General features: G+C 36.6%; 2 protein-coding genes across 3 annotated transcripts in view; one reads left to right on the top strand and one right to left on the bottom strand.

Annotated features, from left to right (window-relative positions):
* The window catches only part of LOC139116737 (leishmanolysin-like peptidase), a 114,892-nt gene extending 107,764 nt beyond the window's left edge, over positions 1-7,128 (top strand). Inside the window, exons 16-17 of one of the 2 annotated variants that reach the window (XR_011548364.1) lie at positions 2,224-2,378; positions 3,931-7,128. Coding sequence is in view for 1 of the 2 variants with exons in the window: in XM_070679365.1 (XP_070535466.1) it covers positions 2,224-2,327 (104 nt within the window). In the remaining variant the exon portion in view is untranslated. Of the gene's footprint in view, positions 1-2,223 lie in introns of both variants that reach the window. The other variant, XM_070679365.1, reaches the window with a different exon arrangement.
* A 3,860-nt stretch (positions 7,129-10,988) lies between these two features.
* On the bottom strand, positions 10,989-26,877 carry LOC139116746 (GTP-binding protein 4-like). The gene is made up of 14 exons (XM_070679377.1): positions 26,729-26,877; positions 21,353-21,523; positions 20,831-20,934; positions 19,907-20,144; positions 19,295-19,537; positions 16,899-17,006; positions 16,179-16,268; positions 14,921-15,030; positions 14,068-14,356; positions 13,787-13,833; positions 13,382-13,469; positions 12,589-12,648; positions 12,130-12,261; positions 10,989-11,445 (listed from the first exon to the last, which is right to left on the bottom strand). The coding sequence occupies exons 1-14, from the start codon at positions 26,774-26,776 to the stop codon at positions 11,293-11,295; spliced, it is 1,881 nt and encodes a 626-aa protein (XP_070535478.1). The 5' UTR covers positions 26,777-26,877; the 3' UTR covers positions 10,989-11,292.
* Positions 26,878-26,887: the final 10 nt, after the last annotated feature.

Here is a 26,887-nt window from a genome sequence, read left to right as displayed (position 1 = left end):
GCATCTTGGGTCAGTATCTTGGACTTGCTATTTTTCATGAATTTTTTGTAATTTTCTCCCATTTTTGGTCAAAAAATCTCCTGCTCTGAAACCACAAGTCCATTGATTTGAAACTTGGTATGGAAGTGCATAGGAGTGACCTTTCCCAAATTTGGGCAAATCGTGGTGAAATTTGCATATTTTAGTTTACACGTCCATAGACTCCCATGTATAAGGCAGATCTCCATAGACTCCCATGTATAAGGCCACGAAAAATAAAAATTTAGTTTCTCATCGTATTCATATTGCAAAAAGGATGCAGTGACACAATTTTAGTCCCCACGGATGAGTCCAGTGAGCTTAATAGATTGGGTCCATGTCCGTCTGTTCGTCCATCCGTTCCATCCAATGAAGTCCAAGAGCTTATAGATTGGGTCATGTCCGTCTGTTCGTCCATCCGTGAGTCCATCCGTTCACGCAGATATCTCGGATATTTTGACAAAATGTCATGTGACCTTGATGACCTTTGATCTCAAATATACATATTTGTCCATAACTCAGTAACCACAAGTGCTACCACCCTTCATATATGGTATGATGGGACAGCTTATGACGCCACAAATTGTACCTCATTAATTATGCACATATCTAATTTTGAGCGAGCCAATAGAGCTAGAGGTCTGATTTTGGTATATAGGGATAACTTAGCAAAACAATTTTTTGACAAAATGTCATGTGACCTCGGTGACCTTTGACCTCAAATATACATATTTGTCCATAACTCAGTAACCACAAGTGCTACAGCCTTCATGTATGGTATGATGGGACACCTTATGACGCCACATATTGTACCTCATTAATTATGCACATATCTATTTTTGAGCGAGCCAATAGAGCTAGAGGTCTGATTTTTGGTATATAGGGATAACTTAGCAAAACAATTTTTTTGACAAAATGTCACGTGACCTCGGTGACCTTTGACCTCAAAATATACATATTTGTCCATAACTCAGTAACCACAAGTGCTACAGCCTTCATGTATGGTATGATGGGACACCTTATGACGCCACATATTGTACCTCATTAATTATGCGCATATCTAATTTTGAGCGAGCCAATAGAGCTAGAGGTCTGATTTTTGGTATATAGGGATAACTTAGCAAACCAATTTTTTTGACAAAATGTCACGTGACCTCGGTGACCTTTGACCTCAAATATACATATTTTTCCATAACTCAGTAACCACAAGTGCTACACCCTTCATGTTTGGTATGATTGGACACCTTATGACGCCACATACTGTACCTCAATAATTATGTGCATATCTCATTCTGAGCGAGCCAATAGAGCTGGATGTCTGATTTTTGGTATATAGGGATAACTATAGGAGAGAAATTTTTTGACCAAATGTCATGTGATCTCAATGACCTTTTACCTAAAATATATGTTTATGTCAATAAATAAGTAACCACAAGTGCTATGTCCTTTGTATTTAGTAGGATGGGAGACCTTATGACAACACACGCTTTACCTCATTAATTATGTACACATCTATTCTGGGCAAGCGAATAGAGCTAGAGATCTGATTTTTTGGCATATAGGGATTAATTAGCAATATAATTTTTTTTTCAAAATGTCATGTGACCTCGATGACCTTTGACCTTGATTATACATATATATGCATATTTCAGTAACCACAAGTTCTATACCCTGCAATTTTGATAGGATATTAGACCTTAAGATGTGACATCTTGTACCTCATTTATAATGCGCATATGTATTTCTTGGCTGGCCAATACTGCTAGAGGTCTGATCTTTTTCCCGATTTAGAACCATAACTTAGACATGCCTCATGTGTTTCAAATTGGGAACAACGACATAGACCTATGTGCCCATAGATCTCAACATATACACTCCAGTGATACTTCTTAATGACCACATTTTCCTGCCGAATCAAGACTAATACTCCTATTACAAGTGGGGACTATGTCATTGTAAATGACTTGTTGAGTTAATGGTTGTATCACAGTATTCGATATTTCTAATTCTGTATTTTTTCCGTTTTATATTCTGAATAATTACATTAAACATATTTCACTGTCTCCAGTACATTTCATTTAAGTATTTTCACTTCATGCACTTTATCCCTTTCACACATGTTCAAATATCTGACCTGAGAACAAACACTAAATAGTCCAGGATGGGAGCTACAGTGTCATTGACGCTATTTTTTTGTTATTGCAGCAATACCGTGTGTGAGTGGCTCACCAATGATAACACAGTCATTTACATTACCAGTGCTGTTGATCTACTGGCTGGCTGCACACATCATCAAGACACTTCGATAATCTTCAATAAACAAAAGACAAGTCAATGAATTGTCACTCAGGAATGCATAGGTAGAGAGACTTTTCCAAACCATATATTTTATGACATCAATTTTGTTCAAGTGTTCTGTAAGATTGTTTGATACAGGGACAGGTTATGCTTGTTTTATTACCATGGCAATGATCAAGTCATGAATATGGTTCAAAATTTTTGGCTTGTCAGTTGTCTTCAGCTTGTCGAATATTCAGTGGACAATAATAGTAAAGTTGGTAAGGATTACTGAAAATGTTGAATTTGGAAAAAGAATGGTGACAATTTTGTCTCCAGCTTGTGTATGTAAATGCACAACTGCAATTTCAGTCAGTTTTGTGCATAAAATATTTTCTTTAACAATGAGTTAATGATCCCATCATGCACAAATTCCTGTGAACCAGATTTGAATGAAAATTATTATTAACAGAATGTCCATAAATCATGAATATTATAGTACATGTAAATATTTACTGGGATATCATTTCACTATTTTGAACTATAAGACATTTGGACAAGGATTGAAATTCAATGATTTTTGAGTAAAACAATAGACTCGAATCTATTGTTAATTGCTAATTTAACTGGGATTCACTTTAGAGAATTTTATCCATCAGCAAAAATAGCACAATTAAATCCCAGTGGATAACAGTTGCTAATGCAAACTTCCCACTAGAGGGCAGTCTTCTAATGGGTATGTTGTACAAAACCCCTTGCAGTGCTTGTCAGTGCCTGGTACTACAATTGTAGTCACCCAGACTTTGTTGTAGTGAATGCAGGGTAGATACACCCACTTTTGAGATCATTCAACAACCTGATCATAATATTACCCAAGAATTGCAAACGTGAAAATTAATTTCAAGGAAAATTCCACGTTTTTTGCAAAGCTGATCTGTTTCAAAGTTACTGCTGAATGGTGTCATCAAAGAGTGATGAGCTGCCTGTGTCAACTTCTACAGAGGCAAAACATGGTCCTAACATTTCAGTCAGTGATATTTCCAAGAAATACATTGCACTGCAAACGTTTCTACATAATATATCCCTTCATTTTGGCAGTCAGTAGTCATTGTGGCAACTTTACAGGGGGCATATTAATCTGTCAGCTTTCAAACCATTTATTTATGAGAAGAGCTGTTATAAATTTCACAGCAAAGCTGTTTACAAATTTCAATTCTGCTCAGTGGAAGACTACAGCCAACTGATGGACACATTGCAGAATTTGTATATCTAGAGTGGAAAAGGATTATTGTGTAAACTGCTGATGTTTTGTTAAAAAACAAGACATCAACAAGAAAAAAAATCATTTACATTGTGTATAGTAAGTTTTAAGAGTAGAGAAATTCTATGTTTTATTTGAGCTTGTCAACCCAGAGAATTCAAACACATTGTTTGGTATGAATGGCCAAAACCATTTGAAATGAGGGTTGATAAGATCAAAGTGATCACAGAAAATTTATTCAAAGTTATAAAATGTTCTTTCAATTAAAGAAGCAATAGAGGAAATTTGGAGACTGTTGTCATGACAACAGAGGTATATTTGTCTGTAAATAGTCATGCACTGTATCTTATGTTAAAAATATATTTCTCTTGCAGTGACTGATAATCCTAAAAAGGCTTTAGAAAAGGAAGAACATTAGAGTACACAATTAGAGAACACTGATGTAAATAAACCATTTTCTAGTATTCACAGAAAAACACTACTTTTGACATAAAAATTATCTCAAACATCTTTTCTACGAGTGATTTCAAACACACTTGATATGAATACCTACCACAAGATTGTTTTATTCTAATTATCTTCATGTTGTCTACAATGCTATGATTGGTATATTCCTTAGATGTTGATATCTTTGTAGCTGTGTCATCTACTTGTGTTTGGAATTGGCTAATGGGTGAAATTATGATATTCTTTGAAAGCTGTACGTCATAGAAATCCTTTGTACTACATAAGGTGATTAACCCTTTGAGTGCCCAAGTCAGTTTTTGTAGCTTTTGTAAAAAAATCATGTTGACGAATTTTTTGAGTTCCAGACAACTTCTTTTTCAGATGTCTGCAAAATTTTGATCAAAAACTGTAGCCAATGAAAGTTATTTCTGTTTTGTCCAAAATTATCAAAATAATCTCAGAAAAAATCATATAAGTTTGTAAACTGTTGCACAAAAATCTTGGTGGGAAAAAATACAGAACTCAAAGGGTGAAATAAGCATATGAAAGGAATATAATTTTAAAAATTGAGGATTTTTTAAAATGGAGTTGTGTCTTCACAGGTAGTATCTCTTGCTATTTTCCACAGATATCTTGCATCGAATATAGATACAGGAAAATCCAAGAATTTACTTTTATAGCCAATGATAATTCTACTGTTCTTTGGATATATTCACAGAAATATGTGAATAAAATGTTTGTCCAACCATGACAAGCCTATCAAAATACTGGTGCAAAACGGGGCACAGGTATTGCACGATTTTACAGGCCTTTTTAGTCAGTTTTAAGCAGACTTATATAGGCAGGTCTTTCAAGAGGAATATTATGGCAGCTATGCATGTGTTCAAGTGATAATGCAAGCTTTGACAATGGTGTTGAAAGGCGTACAGTGCCAAGATATTATCTGATGTATAGAATTTACGACACTACAGCTGTGAATGGAGGGGACAATGGCTCAAATTCATAGATATAGAAATCTTTTGCCTTTTCCAAGAAACAATTCACCTTTTCACTTTCTATTCATTCTTATGGAAGCCTAAATTTTTTGAAGATCTTATAAAATATTTGAATGTATCAAAACTTTGATGTTTACCAATTTACAATAGTTCAGATAATTTTTAATGTAATTTTTGTCTTGCTTTCTTCCAAAATGTGTATATTTATGTGATGTGTAAATATCAGTGTCAATCAATACAGCCAAGTTTCATTTTTATTTTTGCAGAGAATTGTCAGTTATTTTTGTAGAGTAACTTAAATTCTTTCTTTTGAAAACACGTAATTTACTGATAATTGACAGTGGGTATGGCAGTTAAGTCCTGTAGGCCTTTGAATGCCATGTCTGAATAATGCAAAGAAACACTAGCATTCCGAAAAAAGTGAAACCAGTGGTCCTGAAGGTGTGCATACTGTTCATACATTAATACCTTGTCAGACAATTTCACTTGCTCAAGCAAGAATGAAAATACTGGTTTTGCGCCAAATAATTTCACAAAGCAACATTGTCTTAGGGGTACCAGGTGCACCATGAAAGGTACGGGAGGGCCTCCTAAGCGTTTTCTTGAAAGAGATTTGGCCCAGTGTAGGGTACACCATGGTTCATCACACCTGTGGGATAACACCATGGCACACTGGATTTCTCACAACACATCAGTAACAATTTTATGTTTTCATCCTTTTTAAGTCTTTCAATTTTGAGACATGTACTAACTTGAAACACTTGTGAATTATGAAGTGTAACATTTTTGAAGAAATTTTGAAAAGAATCTGAATTTGGGTTTTTTTAATGATGTTGTTGAGAATAGCAAAATTTTGGTTTCAAGAACTGTAGATTAATAGAGCTCAACATGTCAGGTTTCACAGTTGTTGGTATCAGAAGCTGTGTTTACATTAAATCAAGACATTATATCACTTGTACCTCAAGAAAATGTTGCCAAAGTGAAACTTTGCATCATGTTCTTAAAAGTCTATAGTTTTGTGATTTGTGCCAGCTTCATTATCAAGCTAATTTATTATATACCGGTAAAATTAAAGTTGAATTCATTTTTATTGACAAAGCAGAGTTTCTTGTTATTGGACATACTTCTGGTTTTCTAGTTCATTTATGTATATCTTGTTGAATTGTTTTGACAAATATTACCCTATGTAATTTGTTCTTTGAGACACGACGTTTTATGCTTGAAAGAACCAGTCTTTTGAAATGAAAAACAAACTGATAGTGTAACAACAGAGTTTATAATACACCACATGAATGGATCAAGATTTGGTTTTATCCATGTTAATAATCTGAAGCAAAAAGTACAATCATGAGATTTACAGATTTGAATACGAAGCATCTAACCTTACAATGTTGCACCATAATTTGTATCAGTTATAGCTGTACGGTTATACAATCCATGTTATCTTACTGGAACATAAGGTAGATTTTGATATTAAGAGGCCAAATGCTTAGATAATTTACAGTTTTCAATAGTGCTTTAATCCAAGAAGAAGAAGACTGCGTCAAATTTGTGTTTATAATACTCCATTTCCAAGTGTCTTCACTCACCAGATACCTCACACTTCCACATATACTCATGGTATAAACAATAGAGACCCGAAGTCTTTTCCAAATAAATTTCTTGATAGTGAATATTCTGGAGGAATATTTTTAGCATTGTACTGCAAAGAATAACTGTATTTGATGAATGAAATTGAAAAATCAGAAATTGAAAACAGCATAGCAGAGCAACAGTCCACTCTCATGACCTCTATACGACCTTACTTTTAGTTTTGTATGATATTTAAAATTCAAAACGTTTATGTGAAAAACGCAGTTTCTTTGACTGGAAATGAGGTACAGTATCAACAACTCATCAGAGATTTCATCATTAGTGAAACTCAATCTAGTGGAGAGGGGGATGTAAACTTTAATTCTTAAAAATGATCGTCAGATAGAAATTATCAGAGCTTTTGTGAAATGTTTTTTCATTTACTTAGCATAAATATATTTTGTTTTACACTCTGCAGGTATTTTGTGATCACATTTTTATTTATTACATCATTTGTACAAAGTAAATGTGATTTGAAATAAACCTACTTTTTGTATATTTCTTGTCTTGGTATTTGATTCCACAGTTTTTACAGTTTTTAGAACTGACACTTATGGAAGCACTTTGGGTTGGAATGACTTAATTCTGCTCTGTTAACTAAATTTATCTCAATCCAGTAAAAATGAGACAGATATTTTGATTGGTTGACCTTGATTAACTGTGTTTTCTGTTCCAATCACAGACAGTATACAGCTACTGTCTATTTTTCAACCAATGAACATGCTTTTTAGCTCCCATATATGCATATGTATATATTCAAATGGGAGGTATTCTTATAATGTGGCAAAGTAGCGTCTGTGTGTAAGTCCGTCCAGATCAAAAACTCCTAAACTGCAACGACTGCCGTCTTAGTATTTGGTGTACAGGTGCACCTAGGGGTGGAGATGTGAATTTGTTCAAATGAACATGTCAGTGCCAAAAATATACAAATGAGGGGGAAAAAAGGAAAAATCCTGCAAATGGCTAAAACTCAGTAAGCATTGGTCAGATTTGGTTGAAACTTACTATGCAGATTCCTTTAGGTATTCTAAATTATGTATGCACAAATTGGGGTGAAATTTGCATGTTTGTATTTTTTTGGTTTTTAGTCAAAAAATCTTGTTCTCTGAACTCGCTCCACTGATCGCTCTGAAAGTTTATATTCATGTTCCTCAGGATGAGCTCAGTCATGTTTGTACAAATTGTATTGATATTATCATATTTTTTAATTTTGGGGCAATTTTCCCAATTTTGGTCAAAACATTTTTATCCAAAAAGTACTGATCTGATAGCTTTGATATTTGGTATACAGGTGTCTAAGATATATCTTGATATAATGTATTGAAGTTATGTTGAAAACGGGGGAAATTTTTACCTTTTTTGGTCAAAAAATTTTTTCTCCTAAAACTACTGATCTGGTAGCTTTGATATTTGGTGTAAAGGTTCCCAGGGTTTATGTTAATAAGATATATTGAAATAAGGATGGAATCTGCAATTTTGTATTTGGGGGGCAATTTCCTCATTTTTGGTCAAAAAATTTGTTTCTCAAAAACCACTTGTCTGATAGCTTTGATGTTTAGTGGACATGTTCTTACAGATGATTTTAATTAAATGTACTCAAATTATGATAAAATCTTTGATTTCCGTAGGTATTGTTGCAGCTATTTCTGCCATTTTGGTCAGGCCGACCTTAAGTGGTCTTGCAAAGATCCCTCCTTCATCAACACATACATCACAAAAAGTTATTCTCTACATAATATAAACCAAGCTCTATCAACTGCTAGGTTGCTTATTTTAAATTTTCAGAGAAATATCTAAAAATTTTTGTTTTGGTAAAGTTTTTGTTGGCCCGATATCCCAAAAACGGCTCATTAGATCAGGATCATGGATTTGGTTTGCAAATAGTAAGACATGATTAGTTTTTGGTGGATGTGGCTTGATTACTTTCTGCTCATTTGCATAATTAATGATTTTAGAAAAATCAATATACATTGAGAACGACTGCACAAAATTTGATTAAATTTGCTACAAATGTTGATCACACCAGGATATATTAGCTGTGAAAGTTATTAAAGGATGACATGAAAGATAATTGCTAATTTGCATATTTAATGAACTTTCCTAATTAGGGATATTTATCTGAATTGTCGAGACCAAAGTTGATGAAACTTGCTATGTACATTGAAGATACTATGATACAACATTGTTCAATGTCATTTAGCTTTTTTCCCAGCCAATTCCTAATTTGCACATTTAATGAACTTTCCTAATCAGGGATATATAGAGGGATTTACTTGATCAAAGTTGGTGAAACATGCTATGTACATTGATGATACTAGGTTAAAATATTGAAAGTCATTTCGGATTTTAATGTCAGGTAATTTATAATTTGCATATCTAATGAGCTTAAAAATATAGCTTAAAGGACTTGACCAAAGGCAATAACACTATATTAAAATATTGAAAGTCATTTCGGATTTTAATGTCAGGTAATTTATAATTTGCATATCTAATGAGCTTAAAAATATAGCTTAAAGGACTTGACCAAAGGCAATAACACTTGGTGGCAGCAGTCAAAGAATGTATTTTTATTTCAGCTAATTACATAGTTGTATACTTAATGACTTTTAGAATTAATCTGTGGTGAATATTGCTCATGATGTTGATCATGAACACTTTCAATGAAATATAACGAAACACATGAGCATTTTCAGTTCATATCTGGTTTAAGTGCTGCCTCAGTGACTGGCCTACTGTTGCAATGGTTGTTATGCTTTTCTGTCTGGACTATAGGCTATGAGAGGAGGGATTCTAAATCTAGCAATGCCTTGGTTATGTTTGATTTACACATCAGCTTTTAAGTTAAAAATTTTCATGGAAACCAACTAGGGCATATTTGCATAAGACTGTAGGGATATCCATTTGCAATCTGCCTTTGCCTCTCCACTGACAGGTGAGCACGGTCTATCCCCAAGTGTCAGCTGATAAGTGCGCCCTCACTAGTCCATTATTGAACAGTTTCAATCACAATGTGTACTCTGAACAGCCAAGAGTCATTTCACACTCTCCAGATGTATTAAAAGTCAGTTTACTTTTTAAACTTGTACTTTCTTCTTTCTAACATAGTCTCTGTTTGGGTCGTTGGAAAATCAACAAGTCAAACATGCTTATTCCACTTGCTGTACATTGGAGAAAAAAAATAGAACTCGGATGTATTCTAGCTGTGGACAATTTGAATTTGAAAATTTAACGTGTACTGGAACATTTTTCAGACAAAACAGTTAGACAGCGCTGTTGACTTAACCCTTTCACCACCATGGTTTGTCCCAAATCCATTGTTTTCTGTGGTAAAGTTGGACCTGTATACAGGGAACTGGGGGTGAAAGGGTTAAATTCACTGATAAACGTCAAGAGATGCATAGCTTTGACAGGAAGGTATAATCTGACTTTGAAGGTCTCGAGTAATTAAGTATGCACAATTAACCGTAAACCAGCCAAGCCAGTCATCTGCCTATTAGTGAAAATTGTTATTTGACCAAAATGTACATGCATTCTCACCTACTTGGCATACTAGTAGTATGTTGTAGCAAGATTAGTCAGTAAAACACGTTTACATACCTATGTGTAGGCTTTCAAATGTTCAAGGCTGTTACAGTGAAGGACAGCTGAGAATGAATGATGAAATTGTTATCTACATGTCATCTCACTTGTGTAATTGCTTTGAGAACTTTTTCCTGAATTGCCACAGTAGTTGCACTGATCAGAGGACTGTATATTGACCCATAATAAAACACAAACCATGGAGTATATTGTCTGGTACACTGTAGATACATGTAATTCTTTAAAATTGCTATACTGCCCTACGTCACACACAGCAGCCAAGTCTGAGTGAAGCTGTACTCTTCTCATTGCCTTGGCATTTCTTGAAGTTGTTTGCCCAAAAAAGTTAATGTTGAAAAGAGACTTAATTATTTGAATATTTTGAACCATTTAGAGTCTTTTTCCTCCCCAAAACCACTCACACATTAATCAATTCCTACAGGCAGACTGCTTGTATTGCTACAGTGGAATCCTAATGTGAAACAACACTATTATTCATCTATTGTTTGCAGCAACTTCACCGCAAGTACTGATCCTGCAGTAAAATTTGGAAAAACTTCACAAACCAAGTTCACAAATGAGATGTATCAATTTCATCGTTGATTCTCACCGGTAATATGTTATAAACTAACTTACTTGACCTAGGTGTGATATATGAACTTGGCAGGAAAAGGGTTGGTGCAAACATTCTGTGCACTGATTATCTGATGCAGTGTCAATCATTCAATTTAGGGCATTGAAGTCTGCAAAACAACCGAATAACAACACAGGACAACAAATTCATTCGGAACTACTTGATTTACTGAGTTTATTTGTTTGACATCTTCATGTAGAAAGACATTTTAAAACAATATCAGATTACCCCAACTTCAGGTAGGCAAGCCAAAATTACAAGTGTGTCTTAAAAACAATTTATTGTAATGTTTTCATCAAATTTTGATTCCAATTTAGCTGTGGTGTACAACAGTATTTATTTATATAGGTGTCATTCAACCACAAAATATGCATGATTACAAATTAAAGATGACACTTCAAAAGAAATGAAATGATAGATATTGATTTTGTGAAATATGGGTTATTTTTTTATCGTCTGTCAGCTTTGCCCATTTTCCTCTTGCCAGCATAGAGATGTCTTGGCATAGAAGCTCTAATGGCTCTATCTGCTTCTCCAATTTTACCAAATCTGTTGGCTCTCCTCTGAGACAGTTTGGATAGCTTTTTAGCTTTGTTGCGCATCTGAAGAAGAAAAGCAGAATGGTGATTCAATATTATGAAGTTATCATCAACTAGTATAAGAGATCAATGGAGAAAATCAAAATGAAATATTCAATTCTTAACTGTCTGCAACGACATATTTGCATTTTATACGACTTGACTAATTTTATTCAACTGAAAGCTGCCAATGCTGGGTTGTTTCTTGGAAAATCTTTCAAATTATCTAAAATGTGATGATATGTTGTCATAAACCTGTACACATTTTACAATATGTCACATGCAGTCTAGTGCTGATCATGATTGGAAGTTCGTTTACTAAATGTAGACATGTAAACATGAATTTGTGGACAAAGTCACCACGGAAAGTGAGACAAATGTTGTCTCTGTGTTCATTGCTGGCAGATCATACTCAGATCATTTGAAAAGTGATTTTTACACTCTTCCTGAAAACACTGGCACTAAAAAAGAACCATTTCTGTTATTTCCATATTCACTGTTTGTGAAACGCTTGTCAAAAATTTCCAACCAAAAATTATTTCACCATGTTAATGATGAAAATAATGCCATTGAAAACTGAACATCACCATCAAAAAGTATTTACTTTGTGATATGAATGCTTTCCTGTGATAGCGATGAAATCACATTTCAGAATGTATATATGGGAAGCAAAATCATATTATTCCTATGCAAAAATTTTGAACTCACCGAGGCGTCACGAACTCCAGATATGTCACGTGGTGTGCGAGAACTACTCCTGGCACGTCCTTCTGAATCGGTGCGTTGGCGTTTCCTCACCAACGGTGTCTTGCTTCGAGATCTGCTACGTGTGTAGTGACCCTGCAAGATAATACATTGACATAAAACTCATCAGTGATTAACATCTGTGCAGCCGGGGACTTTTCAGAGACACTCAAACACAAGAAATTCCCATCACAAAACCTAATTTTACTTCTTTTCAATACTAGACTCTTACTGGGAGTAATTTTTTTGTAAAACACCTCAGCCAGAATGATTGAAATAGAATGACACTGAATATTGAATATAAAAGCTAGGATACAATAGAAATAGTTTGCAGTGAAAGCAGTGAAAAGATCCTATGGTGTGAAGTATTGTTTAAGAAAATAATATCAAAGGAGATATCAACTCAAGTTAAAACTGACATACTTCATTATCTGGTTCAACACCAAGTTCTTCCATGTCTCTCTCAAACCGACTTCTCTTGCCCTGGAATGGTATTCAAATCAGAATGTTACATTACTGTTACAATGTTACATTACTGTTACAATGTTACAATACTGTTACAATGTTACATTACTGTTACAATGTTACCATGGTACACATAAATGGAACATGGGTACACGCCAATGTTGTAATGTTACAATGTTACAGATACAGAATTAAAATAGCATAGCAGGACAATTTGTCTAGGACAGGAGAGGTACTTGTAGGGTCAAGTCTGCTGAAAATGAACAATGTAGTGACATTTGATTATGTCACACCAGGCTGGAGTCAGATTTATGGTATCAGAGGTGTAGATTTTAAGTCCTGCTGAAAATGTCATGATCAATGTAGTGACATTATGTCAGACCTGACCAGAGTCAGATTAACTTGTCTGGGCACAATTCAAGCCATGGTCTAACAGAAATGTGTGAAAACATCACATCGACCCTTGGTACTAGTTGAAGCATGGCCTCATTGTTATTATACTTTTGGAACTTTGGCCCGTCAGAGGTCATGGCCATTGTGAAAGTAATTGTGTTGGTTCTTGGACAGGCACTGAAATCACATGATCAGTGTGGACATGCAGTAACTCTATTTCCCAAAAGAGGGTTATTTTGGCCCTCGCCAGGTCCTAGACAAACTTTATATGAGTGCACTTGAACACTCCGAGGAATACGATTCAAAATGATAGGAAAACCTGAAGGACAAATTTTGCATTGAATAAAATCTCACATACCCTGATTGCAGTCCGTGGCAGAACAGGTTTTTCAACTTTTCTCTTTTCCTTGGATTCCATCATGATGATCTTCCTCTTGTTACGTATCCTGTGATTAGAAATTCAAAAATCATATTACCGGTAGTATTGCAAACTCATTCAATCTCAATGTCATGAGAAAATATTGATCATCAAATGCTAATCCTAATCCTACAGCCTTTTAGACTATATTCGCGGAGTTAACACCTAGTGACATCCCAATCAAAATTACTCACAGACCTTCAAGAAGTCTTGACTTAATTTTTCTTTATGTACGTTCACTTTAGAGGAACAAGACTCTTGCATTCTGGGAAATTCATCAGTGACAAAGTAGTGATGCCAACATCAACATAAATATCATTTTTATTGCCATGGTTAAAAACTTACTTTGAGGCCATCTTTCTGATCTCCTGCATTTCTTCATCTTCTGAAGACTGTAGAAAAATACGATAATTTAAAAATCTGAGTTATCGAGTTATTATTTCTGATAAAATGAGGTTCTATCGGAGAGCAAAACTGAATTACTTTAGATAATGTCAGTTTGTTTATGAGCAATTTGGATTTCAGTTTCAGGCCGAGTATCTCAGCTCCACAAAACAATGCCTTTGTTTGACTCATGTCCCAGCCAACAAATCTGTGAATTTTTTGGATTGCAAATTCATTCTCACCATATCTTCATCATACTCTCCAGCTGCCTCCCTCAGTGCCTCTTCTCTCTCTAACTCCTCTAACTTCTTCTCAATGTCAGGGTCAATGTAATCTGCAATGTTACGACCTTGCCACAGTTCTGGGATTGTGTCGTATTTTTCATCTTCAGGTAGGAGGTAGTGTTTTTGCAAATCTAAGACATATTCATCTGCCATTTCTAGTTCAATGTCACGCTCCAGTTTCTTGCGCTTTCCTTCTACTTGCATTGCCGATTTCTTTGACTTAACCCCTTTGGGAATACATGGAGGTCTAAGCTATAGTGGAAAGAACACACACTGGTTATCTGCTGGTCAAATCATCTATAAATATGAAAAGTTTTCTGTAATGTTACTGTGAATTTTACCCAGACTCCAATTTTTTCAATTGTTTCAATGACATAATTCTAGATTTGAAAGACTGGCATCTTCCTTGACCTTGGATAAATTTTGTCATCAACTATATGTCATTCATGGTTCATTATGGTTTTGGTACGCAAGCAAGGGAATTGGTAACTGGCGAAAAATTTCTGTTGTTCCATTACATGATTACAAGACTCTGATAAAATGACTTGAAAACATGTTTACCAGTTTTATTAAAATTTGAAAGACACTGTTGGGGGGGGGGGGGGGGGGGGGGGGTAGTAGGGGTAAATGGAACGCACTTCTACTCATCAAAATTCCTGGCTTTGTTGAGCTGAGACTAACAATCCCAAGATCATATATCTACTTCTGATAACTGGCCTGTCTCTTGGCAAGCAAAGTATGCTACATACTACAGAATGGCTTCCTGCCTCAAGATATGTGTAACAGAGCTCAACTGATGGTGGTGTCTTACCTTGGAGTCCTCTCTGTTGGCATGGCTAAATGCAATCGATTCAAAATATCATTTACTTTACGACCTTTCATCTTGCCCTCCACTCTTTGAGCAAGAAGTCGATCACATGACTAGATAGAAAATAAATCAGAAATACAGAGAGATGGGAATTGGTCAATGGTGGTTAGCGGCTACATTGCAAATATTACAGATATATAACCAAGACACTGTCACATAATTCATGCAGGTTAATAGTGAGTCAGAATTCATACTGGTTTATAGTGAGTCAGAATTCATACTGGTTTATAGTGATTCAGAATTCATACTGGTTTATAGTGAGTCAGAATTCATACTGGTTTATAGTGAGTCAGAATTTCATACTGGTTTATAGTGAGTCAGAATTCATACTGGTTATAGTGAGTCAGAATTCATACTGGTTTATAGTGAGTCAGAATTCATACTGGTTTATAGTGAGTCAGAATTCATACTGGTTTATAGTGAGTCAGAATTCATACTGGTTTATAGTGAGTCAGAATTCATACTGGTTTATAGTGAGTCAGAATTCATACTGGTTTACAGTGAGTCAGAATTCATACTGGTTTACAGTGAGTCAGAATTCATACTGGTTACAGTGAGTCAGAATTCATACTGGTTTACAGTGAGTCAGAATTCATACTGGTTTATAGTGAGTCAGAATTCATACTGGTTTACAGTGAGTCAGAATTCATACTGGTTTATAGTGAGTCAGAATTCATACTGGTTTATAGTGAGTCAGAATTCATACTGGTTTATAGTGAGTCAGAATTCATACTGGTTATAGTGAGTCAGAATTCATACTGGTTTATAGTGAGTCAGAATTCATACTGGTTTATAGTGAGTCAGAATTCATACTGGTTTACAGTGAGTCAGAATTCATACTGGTTTATAGTGAGTCAGAATTCATACTGGTTTATAGTGAGTCAGAATTCATACTGGTTTATAGTGAGTCAGAATTCATACTGGTTTATAGTGAGTCAGAATTCATACTGGTTTATAGTGAGTGAGAAGGCCATAAAAAGGAGCTTGCATGCTCACAAAACTGATGATATAACTGCAGAAGTTTCAACTGGCCATCTTTACAACCTTCAGAGTCTTCAATTCACTGGCTGTTTACCTATGTACACTACAGAATGCTGACACATCAGGTTGGATGTGTTTCTGTCATATCAATCTGTTTTCTGTTTTAAAACTGACGATGGAAACACCAAACAGTATAAGAGAAGATTATCATTTGACAAACCTCAGTTTTGACTTCAATAACACCTTCCTCGGTCACTGTACTCATCTTTAACACTGGTATGCCTTCCTTTTCAAAGTCTTCGAAAAATTTCTAAAAAACAACAAAAGAAGATCACAATTTCACAATTTAAAAATGTTAAATGATTTAGAATGTTACAAGAAGTCTGAAAATGTAATAATGCAGTATTCTCCACAGCTTGAAAAAACCAAAATGGTTGCTAATTTACATGACAATGTATAATTTGCGTATATGAATTGTATTCTTTTGTATGGCTGTTATCATATGAATAGATGGCGTGAAAATCAAAGGGATGGTCCATCCCTCAAAATCCTTCCACAAACCCCCATGGATAACCCTGGAACAATATGAAAATGGCAGACACGTATATGTGAAAATTTTAATTCTTGTTACAAGATTGATGATTTCATTTATCAATTACTGAGGTAAATCTTGGAATGGCTGGAACTCAGCATCTGATGAACGAAAGTATATGTCTTTGTGAGCATATGCCTTCTGGGTAACATCAGTGTGCTACCAATGGTAAAATATATTTTGCAATTTCAATACAGAAACACCTCTACCCTTCATATTACATGTATAAGGAAAACTCAACATTCACACACTGACGACACGGGGTGGATTGTAGCCGGTGAACTGTTGAAGGTAATGAATTGCACTACAAAATCCTCTATTTAATGTAATCAGTTTATGAACGTTCACCTTCTCATCTTCAGGTAGTTCTTCAGGTCTTATGATGTCAATTTTGTTGGCAACAACCAGCAGTGGTTTATTTGCAAACAATGGTTGGATATTCTTGAAGAGCTCCACCTGTGGATGAAGTGTTTTATGATCAACAGTGTTCTCCCTAGGCCCCTCAAGCATCAACGTCTCCGTGACGCTTGCCTGATTGCCGTGACGCTTGCCTTGATTGCCGTGACGCTTCAGATTTTTCCCGACACCCTTGATTGACAGCCCCACTTGACAGCTCAGTGTATTCATTGGCATGGGACATCTGCCAAAACTAGCCTTATCAACATCGTTTTTAGTCCTGAATAGACTTTTTCATGTCGATTGACGGGTTTACATTAATCAATTGACACGTACATAGGTGTTGAAAAACACCGGACGAGCAGCACATCGGTGTGGCCGTGACTTTGATCATGTTGGTTGAGCGCCGTGTTAATGGCCGTTTATCGTGGGAGAATTTACAGTGACGTCGACGCCATGAAAATGCTGGTGGTCAAAGCTATCGGTCAAAATAGCGACCCTCAAAAAGGTTTATAAGGCGTCTATACCTGATGACGGTTTGTCTACATGAAATCTCCATGGCAGCATTGCGAATGTAAATTTGTATTTTAATTATTTTTCTGTTCTTGTTGTTGAGACAAACGGTGAAAGTATCAGAGCAAGCAAACGGTAGAGTTCGTGGGCTGCAACGTTACGTGTACGTCATATTACGCTACGCTGACTTGACCTCACTATTCGCGATGTTGGGGTCACTGTCATTTACAAGTTTTTTTGGCTAATTCCGCAATCGTTCTTTTGCATTCTTGTCATCTTTTTTTTATTTCGCACAAAGTTTTTAAAAAACATGAGTTTGGATTAACTTTTGGTCGCGAAATGATGTCTACTGTGCCATGTGACGTAAACAGGTCGGGCGATTTCCAAGATGGCGGCCGATGTGTGGGCTTTGAGCGTTTCGCGCTGTTTTCAAGTTCAGGTCTCGTTTCAGGTTCGCTAAGGAGGCAAGTTATTAAAACGACAGGTGTTTCATGATTTTGGTGACGATCATCCGTGTAAATACGTCTGAATTTTCTGTTATGGTAAACCGTAACAGTTCCTCTATTCATTGGGACCGTGACCGTAACGTGTTACATGTGCTCAAAAACTCGCTGGGGTACACAGCCCTGATTGTGTGGCTTCGTTGCTCTGTATAATTTCGTAAACAAGTGACGCAATGTTTCATCGCAAATGTTTCTCCATGCAAGGAGAGTACGAGTTGAATTTTTACAACTGAAGTTGGACTGTTGTATGAATTTATTTCAGTTCATGTGTAAGTGAAATAAAAGGCATATTAAATGACTACAATTTGCAGTGACTGTTTTTATGTGTGTATGTATTTAAATATATGTTAATGTATGCATATTAATTATGTAAATTTTATGCAAATTTCCGACATGCTTGCCCTTGATCCTAGGGAGAACACTGATCAATATCGAAATTCATAAAGTGAAATGACAACATTTGATGAAAGTTGTCAGCCGTACACAGCATAATGTGGAGTTCAAGTATTTAGTCATGTAGTCATACATAAAGGGCAAGTCACACCAAGCTTTGATGATTTTTTTCACTTATCCTATTTTTTAACGTCAACAACAAGTTCCTTGTCCTACTACCAATTGCATGGTGAGATACAGTGTGGATCTTGTCAACTCAAGCCTTTTACATGTAAAGTCTTAATTGTAGACTAGAATTATTCAAATGTAAACAATAACACTCAGTGTATCTTACACAAACAGACACTAACAACCTGAAAAGTGGTTGTTAAATATGTTATGGGAGTAGAACAAGAACTTGCAATTGGCATACAACAAAGTAGGAAAAAATCATCAAGAGTTACAGCTACTGGTCCTTAAACATTCTAATATCATTTATTGGCAATACAATCCAGTACATGTATGCGATATGCTAACATGTAGGAGTTCTTGTGACAATCATGTGGGCTTTTTTCCGGTAAAAATTTAAGTAAAAAACGGTTTTTCCTACGAGAATTCACTGGTTGAATTTCCTTTGACACTCTGTTATGATATTATCAAGATACCTATTCTACCTGTTCCTCAATGGTTTGGTGACAACATTGTGATATCATCATGATAAAGCTACTCTACCTGTTCCTAAATGGTATGGCCACACCATTGTGATATTATCAAGATACCTATTCTACCTGTTCCTCAATGGTTTGGTCACAACATTGTGATATCATCATGATAAAGCTACTCTACCTGTTCCTAAATGGTATGGCCACACTATTGTGATATTATCAAGATACCTATTCTACCTGTTCCTCAATGGTTTGGTCAAAACACTGTGATATCATCATGATAAAGCTACTCTACCTGTTCCTCAATGGTATGGCCACATTGCTGTGATACATCCATGATGTAAAGGACAGCAGCTCTGAGATGAGCCAATGCTGTGATGGCTTGCATTTCAATGGTATTTCTTTCCTCCAATGAGTGATCCAGAATTCCCGGTGTGTCCACAACCTGCCAGCGCAGATACTTGTAATCGGTATGGCCAACAAATAATGATTTTGTTGTAAATGCGTATGGTTGAACCTCTACATCAGCTCTCGTGATCTGAAAGTAAATAGTTTTTTTTTAGTTTACCCATAGTTTCCAGTTTTTCAAATGGGATATTGAGCTTTCAGAAATTTTGTTTCATGACACGTAAGAAGCTAAGTACAGTAGGATGCAACCAGTCATTAAGACGGGGTGATGTCATTCACCTGACACTTTGTCACTTCCAAAACAAGTGTACACAACAGCAGGAGAATGCAAAGTGAAGACATTTGAAATGGTAGCTCTTGTACGGATTAGCCCTTAACGCAAATTACTATGTTGGAAAATCAAAAATACCGATAAAATATGGCAATAATATTAAAATAAATTCAAAATCTTGATAATTCAATTATAAAACTAAATTTAGTGTTTAACAGTACTGCTTACCTTGTTAATGAAACTAGACTTTCCAACATTAGGGAAACCACATATAAGTAATGTCCTTGTATTAGGGTCTATGGATGGCAGTCGGGACAAATGCTGCCTTACTTGTTCCAGATACTCCAGACTCTGATTCTGTCTTTTCATGATTGTACACATTCTTCCTAATGCTGCTTTCTTCAACTGTTTGCACCGATACAGAGAGTCTGCATACTTCAAGAGCCTCACATAGTCTTTGGAAACGCTGATAAGGCAAAGAAAGAACAAGAATTGTGAACCCCAATCATAGCATGTAAGTTTGGTCTTTGAATCAGAGTAATGCTCACATAAATTAGATGACACGGCATTTAAAAGAAATTTGTTATTGCCACTAATAATAAATATGCAAAATTAAAGAATTGCCCTTTGCACCCAATATGGTTCGCAATTGCCAGGTTGACTTCATTTGAGAGTTTATCTAATTTTTGAGAGATAAAAACACTTTCTCAAAATTTTCAGTGATTAATCGGTACATCATCTTTTCAATACTGATGGAAAGTGACCAGGTACCATATCTTTATGGGATGCACCTAGATTACAGTTCCTACTCTTTAGGTTTGAACATACAGATAATAGACCTTAAAGAAAGTCAACATGGTAAATGGTGGATTTTGAAGTCAACCTTAAAGCTGTGATAATGGACAAGTATACAGGAGCAAAAATGTGTGTATGTTGTGACACTGTTGAGTCCTTTCAAATCTAGGGTTTCATGGCTGACAGGGGTGGTCAATGTTTTATGTTCATAAATTATAGCAAGCAACAAAGCTTCCTTTCCTGTCCAAACTTGATCTGGTCAGACGCTCTCATCAAGTCTTTAAAATGGTCTCAAGAAGTAAATTCATGAGGCTAGTGGCTTCAGAGGCAAGTACCACACTGACAGCTACAACTTACTTATCTATGAGATGTTTAGCTGTGTTGATCTGTCCAAGTGCTAGCTTGTAGTGATCCTTGTCATACAGAACATTCATTAAATCAGCATAGAAGGGATGTATGTCCTGAAAATGTGAAAGAAAAAAGTTGTGTACTGAGCGATGTCAACACCTTTTGAGAAAGCAACTAATTTTTTTCCGAGATTCAAAATAAACTTTACCATTTTGACAAACTTCAGTGTTGCATGTACCATTCAAGAGAACAAACATGGGATATTACAATATAAAGACTTTTTTTTGTCACCCAACCCCTGTACAGACGCTTTGTTTCTCACCTTGTCCTGAATGAGGATAAAACTGAATAGGTTGACAAAAACAACATATTTTTTTCTGTTCTGAATTTTTGCACGTTATGATGTTTTTTGAAAGTCTACTGGCACATTTTGTATTGCATATTTTGCGAATTGCAAACTCTTATAGTGAAATACTCAATTGACAAAGTAAAGCCATACCTCTGTACCAATTGAGATTCCAAAACACTTACCTCTAACTTTGGAAAATCGTTGATTATTTCTGAGAGTTTGTCATGATAATTCTGCTGTGTATAACGAACTTTTCTCATGTAAAAGTGTCGGATTCTTCCAATTGCATAATGCTTGTGAATTACAGTTGGTGTCTTCCTCTGAGTTTTGGAAAGGACAATGTCGATGAAATCCTGAAAATTGAAAATAGAGTTGCTGTTGTTTATACCAGTGAAATGGTAAATTTCATGACATTTAATTTCATTGCCAAAGTCACTTAAACATCAAGAACTCTTCGGCAGTTTTCAGCCAATTTCTTGAAGTGAAAGAGACTATTTGGGAAGTTTTCATGGGTACAACCACCATACCCAGTACTTTTTACAAAGTACCCATGCTTTGTTTTGATTTGCACTGAAGGTTGCCTGTCTATAACTTTTGCTGTTTAATATATCTGAGGCATTTAAATTGTTATCTAAATGTATATACGAAGAGTATGTTTACATATTGCACTACAGGTTTTGAAAATCAACATAAAATAACTACCAAAAGCAAAGGTCTGATGGTACTACAAATGCCATACTTTTGGACAGCAAATTATGACAAACTGAAGGTGGTCATTCTCTGAGAAAAGTGATGTATTAATTTGAACTAGAACAGTCACTTGACTAGCTGCAAAATTGTAGCACTGCGGTGAGGCGGTCGGTGATTTTTGGTTTTTGCGACTTCGCTCACCAGTAGCGCTACAATGCCGATGGCCCCAGTGGACTAGGTGTGTTGACGTGAAATGCTACATATTTACTGCATTTGGTCGTACCGATTTATCACTACTGAAGACTGAACACTATACTACACTTAAAGGTATGGAAATCGATCCCAGGGCCTAGGAGTGGTACATGTAAAACAGTGTGTATCTTTGCGTCAGAGGCGGAATAAATCTATTTATCCAGGAAATCTTAATTCCGACTGCTATGTTTGTACGCACATAGAGCCAGTCGACGTTAGGGACACAAAAAACAACACGAGGAACAAATTAAACAGGCAGTGGTTTTGAACAAAATCAATGTACCCGGTACTTCACCGATGTCTATAACTCAGTACATGAAAATATTCGTAGCTTGACGCACTTTGAACATAGCTCGTAACATTAGGGACAGTGGAAAGCCCATAGATTCTACGTGTACAACTATAACAGCCACTCATGTGGTTGGTGCTCAGTGAAGATTTTCCCGATCAACAACTTTGACAGATGATTGACTGACCTTTTCTACCGCAATTGTTATCTCCCTCGATTCAGCACAAAATTTTCGTATGGACTGTTGATGCGATGTTTACAGTTGTTACGTGGTGGTAAATCCTAGTCGTATTTACGACTGCTGCGTAAACAGTCACTGAATAAACTTTGCACGCATTTACGAGCACTGGATATTACTACCGTTTTTAATCGAAAACAGTCCGTATACGCGTATGACGGTTGTGACAAAAACAACACAAGGAATCTGGCGTACATTGTTACTGCATTACTTTGACCAAAAAATCACCCAAATGCCGAACGGTGATCATACAGAACTCTGCTGCAGGTTTCTGGACTAAACGACCCTAACCGACCGGGTCCCAGTCAACTGTGCCGGGCTCGACGTCTACTCTATCAGCATCAACTCAAACTTTCACTCTAGAAAACTTTACCCCACAAACTGGGAATATACTAAATTTACCTTGAAAAAATTTCAAACTGTGTATCGTATTGAAAAAATCTTACCGGGGCCACGGAGCAAATTAAAAAACCAACAAACCCCAACAGAAACAGTGGAATGATCATTAGTGTGCAAGGTCGCTGTATTATATGTCAGGGTAAAAAAAAGTCTAGCTTTGAAATTTCTGGACGGTACAAACGGCGGGGCAAAATTAGACAAGATTACGACCAATGTGTTACCGCCGATGGTACATAACGTATTGTTGATAGCAGGTAGTTCGGTGTCCAGTGAGAACACGATTCCGAATATATCACGGCTGTTGATTTGAGCTGCCTCCGATCGAAAATTTTCAACACAAAGACATGATATCAATAATTTTGCGAGATTATAAGTACCCGCTGTCTTCTCGCCAAATAGCTGCGATCAAGATCATTATGATAGAAGCAATTGACCGCCGAACACCTGCTTGCTGTTCTTATACACAACTTGTAAAAACTTATTATTCCTGCCGAGAAATACGACAGCAAATATTGCAATGTGAATTTCTTACTATCTTCCTCGCAATGGTTTTGCATCTGTGTTTATTTTATCACGGTCACTGGACCATTTCTGACGATTTTTTACTAACAAAGAATCAGTCCACACCCATCGTGGGAACACATTGCATAGACGTTCACAAAATTTTCATCACATGAAAGATTACCGTAATCCCCGTTTCAAAGACGTAGGAAATGTATAATGATTTGTTTATCTTGAAAAATCCCGAACTGAAGCCTCTAAATACAAAATGATTTTTCTTCTAAACAACTTCCCGACAACTTTACAATCACACTCTGGTCATCACATGGCGGTTGTAACCGTACATGTGCTGCTTCCAATGGGGAATCAAAAGACTTCAAATCAACAGTCAAAACGTACGGAAAAAATATCAATATCCAAGCAATGTAAAACAGAGTACTTTTAATAAGGTCAATTTATTGTATATTATAAAAAATCTCCAGACCACTCGGAACAGCGTAAGATTATGATCTCACTCATTCGAATACTACACTCGCACGGTAGGGTAAAAATGGGAACTCAGATCGTTATATACTGTTTCCGTCAAGCGAGTCCGCTTATCTAAAGACGGCAAAAATGGTAAAAAAGACGGTAAAATGACCATAATTATTATTGCTTGTCTCTGTAAATTTTGCCAACTATTCGTTAGTAGTTGTCGAATTTCTTGAGTTTGTCCGAAAACTATTTCAGTGAATGACGTAAGTTTCAAGACACCCGAGTGCGAACGCAATATCGATATTGGGATAGCAAAATCAGTCACAGACAATCGAGGAAGAACATAATTCTCTAATTTAATTTAAGTGATTTAATTCCTCATAGGCTACCATGAAAGTGAAAAAGGTAATGTTGTGCCCTGGTTGGGAAAGAAAAGTTGATTAAGTTTTAAAAAAAACGTCAGCTAATACTCGAACAATTTAGTAAAAAACTAGCTCAGAAAAACGTATAGAGAAGAACGACTTCACCGATCACGGCGATCTTCAGACCTTTTATCATGTTTCAGTCTGAACGGTCAACATTTGATGCTATAATCTATGTCGAGTGTCTCTTTTTGGTCAAATCCGACAGAGATGAATCAATCACGATTTAGTTTCATCGCCCCGACCCGACAGGAAATAATGAAGCTCATGGGCACCTGTATACATGTAGGCCTAATCGTGGCATGAACGTATCCAATGCCCGTCCACTGCATGAGCCATTGACCGTGCATCGCGAGCAAACAACGGTTTTGGACGTCACGAGAGCATTTTTTTTCGCAGTCTGTGATCGGTTGAGTTGTTTGGGTAGGCTGCATACATGTAGATCGGAATCGAGTTGATTTCGCCCGAAAACAGTTAGAAAAGTAGTTTTCGTGCTCCGTCCAAATTGGATCCGCATGTTGCCGGTTTTGTCCATGGTAATCAGCAGAGCTGTGGTGGGAGGCCGTATAACGCCAGGAACACACGGCATCGTACGCAGGGCTAGGCCACAACATACTTCCAAAAGCGATCTATCGTAAAATATCGTACAGCAGGTCAACACACACATCACCCATTCATAGGCCTACAGGTACACAGATCAACGAACAAAAAGGGAGAGGCAATCTGCTTGAAACCATGAAGTAGTCCGTTTGTGTCTGAATTCATTGAGGCGCGTGTTCAGCATGGATTTTTTACATCCATGTGTTCAGTAACCGTTGGTCAAGTTTTTTGTTCAGTAGTAAGAATCGTTTATTCATTGTTGACATCGTAATCGATCCGATGTACACAACAAATGTTTGATCGTTTGCACCTTTGCGCGTCCCCTCGTGATTGGCAGCTGTTTGAATGCTTTCATCTATTGTTTGTTGGACGCTTCGAACACAGCATCGAAGCAGTTTTGGCATAAAAAATCAACTTAAAATGGAAAAAATGAGAGAATTTTGCCAACAGGGTGATGCCACAAGTATTCACAAAACGTAATATGTTGGAACAGTGCTTTAATTTACACCATGGTTGTTGAAAGATACAGTTTTTCGGGAGCATTCGTTGACGTTGTTACCATGTGCCACTCATGTTGGATTATGAATGTCCAGGGAGATAGGGGGTATTTATAGGCTCCCCCTGCCTTTAACCTTGTCGTTTATGGGGTTGGAATTTGTTCAAACACATCGATCGCGTTCCATAAACATTGAGCGTGGGGCATCCGTGTTTCTGGGAGCCGCCATTACCTGAAGTTGGTAATGGCTGCTCTCAGAAATGTTTTCGGAAAGCGATCGACGTGTTTGAACAAAACGCCTCCTCCAGTGGGATGCGCTTATTATATACTCCCCAGGGCCATCGGCATTGTAGCACTACTGGTGAGCGAAGTCGCAACAACCAAAAATCACCGACCGCCTCACCGTAGCGCTACAGTTTTGCAGCTATCACTGGGACTTGCAAGTGAGTGAAGACCCTGCGACTGCCATTTCTCCTACAGTCAATCATGGGGCCTTGTGTACGAGCATAGAGGCTCAATGTATCAGTGATCAGATCACCAGGTGTAAATAACACTGTTAAACATGACAGCTTGACTAATTCTGTGACTGTCATTTGTCATTCATTTGTCGTCTTTGCTTTATTCCTGATATTCAATCAATGGAATTGGGGACAAAATCACTGAAAATGGAAAAATAGGACCATTTATTAATCGTTTAATATCACACCTCTTTTCCTCCTCATCTTGGGAAGAAGCCCTAAACATCCTATCAAAGAACTAAATACCGGCACACTTTGATATCACCCTAAGGGATAGGGTCTACCACGATCCCTCCATAAACGGAGTGACCGTAGGTCTACGCAGTCTGCGTCTGGAACCAAAAAGGGTTTTAAATGTGTTGTGCAACAAACATATGCCGGTCATTGGTGCATTTGACGATCGATCTACAGTAGTACTAGTACTGTTATCAACAGTAGATCAACCATTGAATGTAGAAGGAAAGCCGAGAGGGCAACAGCCTGGACAAATTTTCCGATTATATATCATATTTGATAGGCTACGGTCGTGGGATCGGCTGCGTTCACACGTTAACAATTTCTGCGCAACCAGACATTTACAAATCACACTGTCTTCAAGCTTCACGAAAATATCGCAGCACATTATTTCTTCGGACTGTTTTTTTGTCAGTGATCTTACAAGTAAATTGGAGTTACAAACCTTTGAAGAAGGAACCACGGTGATTTTTTTGAAGTTGTAGTGAGACATCTTTCCTGCCACAACGCAGTTGCCCTCGTGCCATGTGCATAACGTGACCTTTGACCTTTTTGCGCCCTGATTAAGGATATGGCTCTTAAATAATTTCGATAATGCAATTTT

The sequence above is a fragment of the Ptychodera flava genome, chromosome 18, assembly GCF_041260155.1.
Source record: "Ptychodera flava strain L36383 chromosome 18, AS_Pfla_20210202, whole genome shotgun sequence".
Classification (NCBI taxonomy): domain Eukaryota; kingdom Metazoa; phylum Hemichordata; class Enteropneusta; family Ptychoderidae; genus Ptychodera; species Ptychodera flava.
The sequence above is the reverse complement of the archived record's forward strand: the minus strand, read 5'-3'. Positions and strand labels throughout refer to the sequence as shown.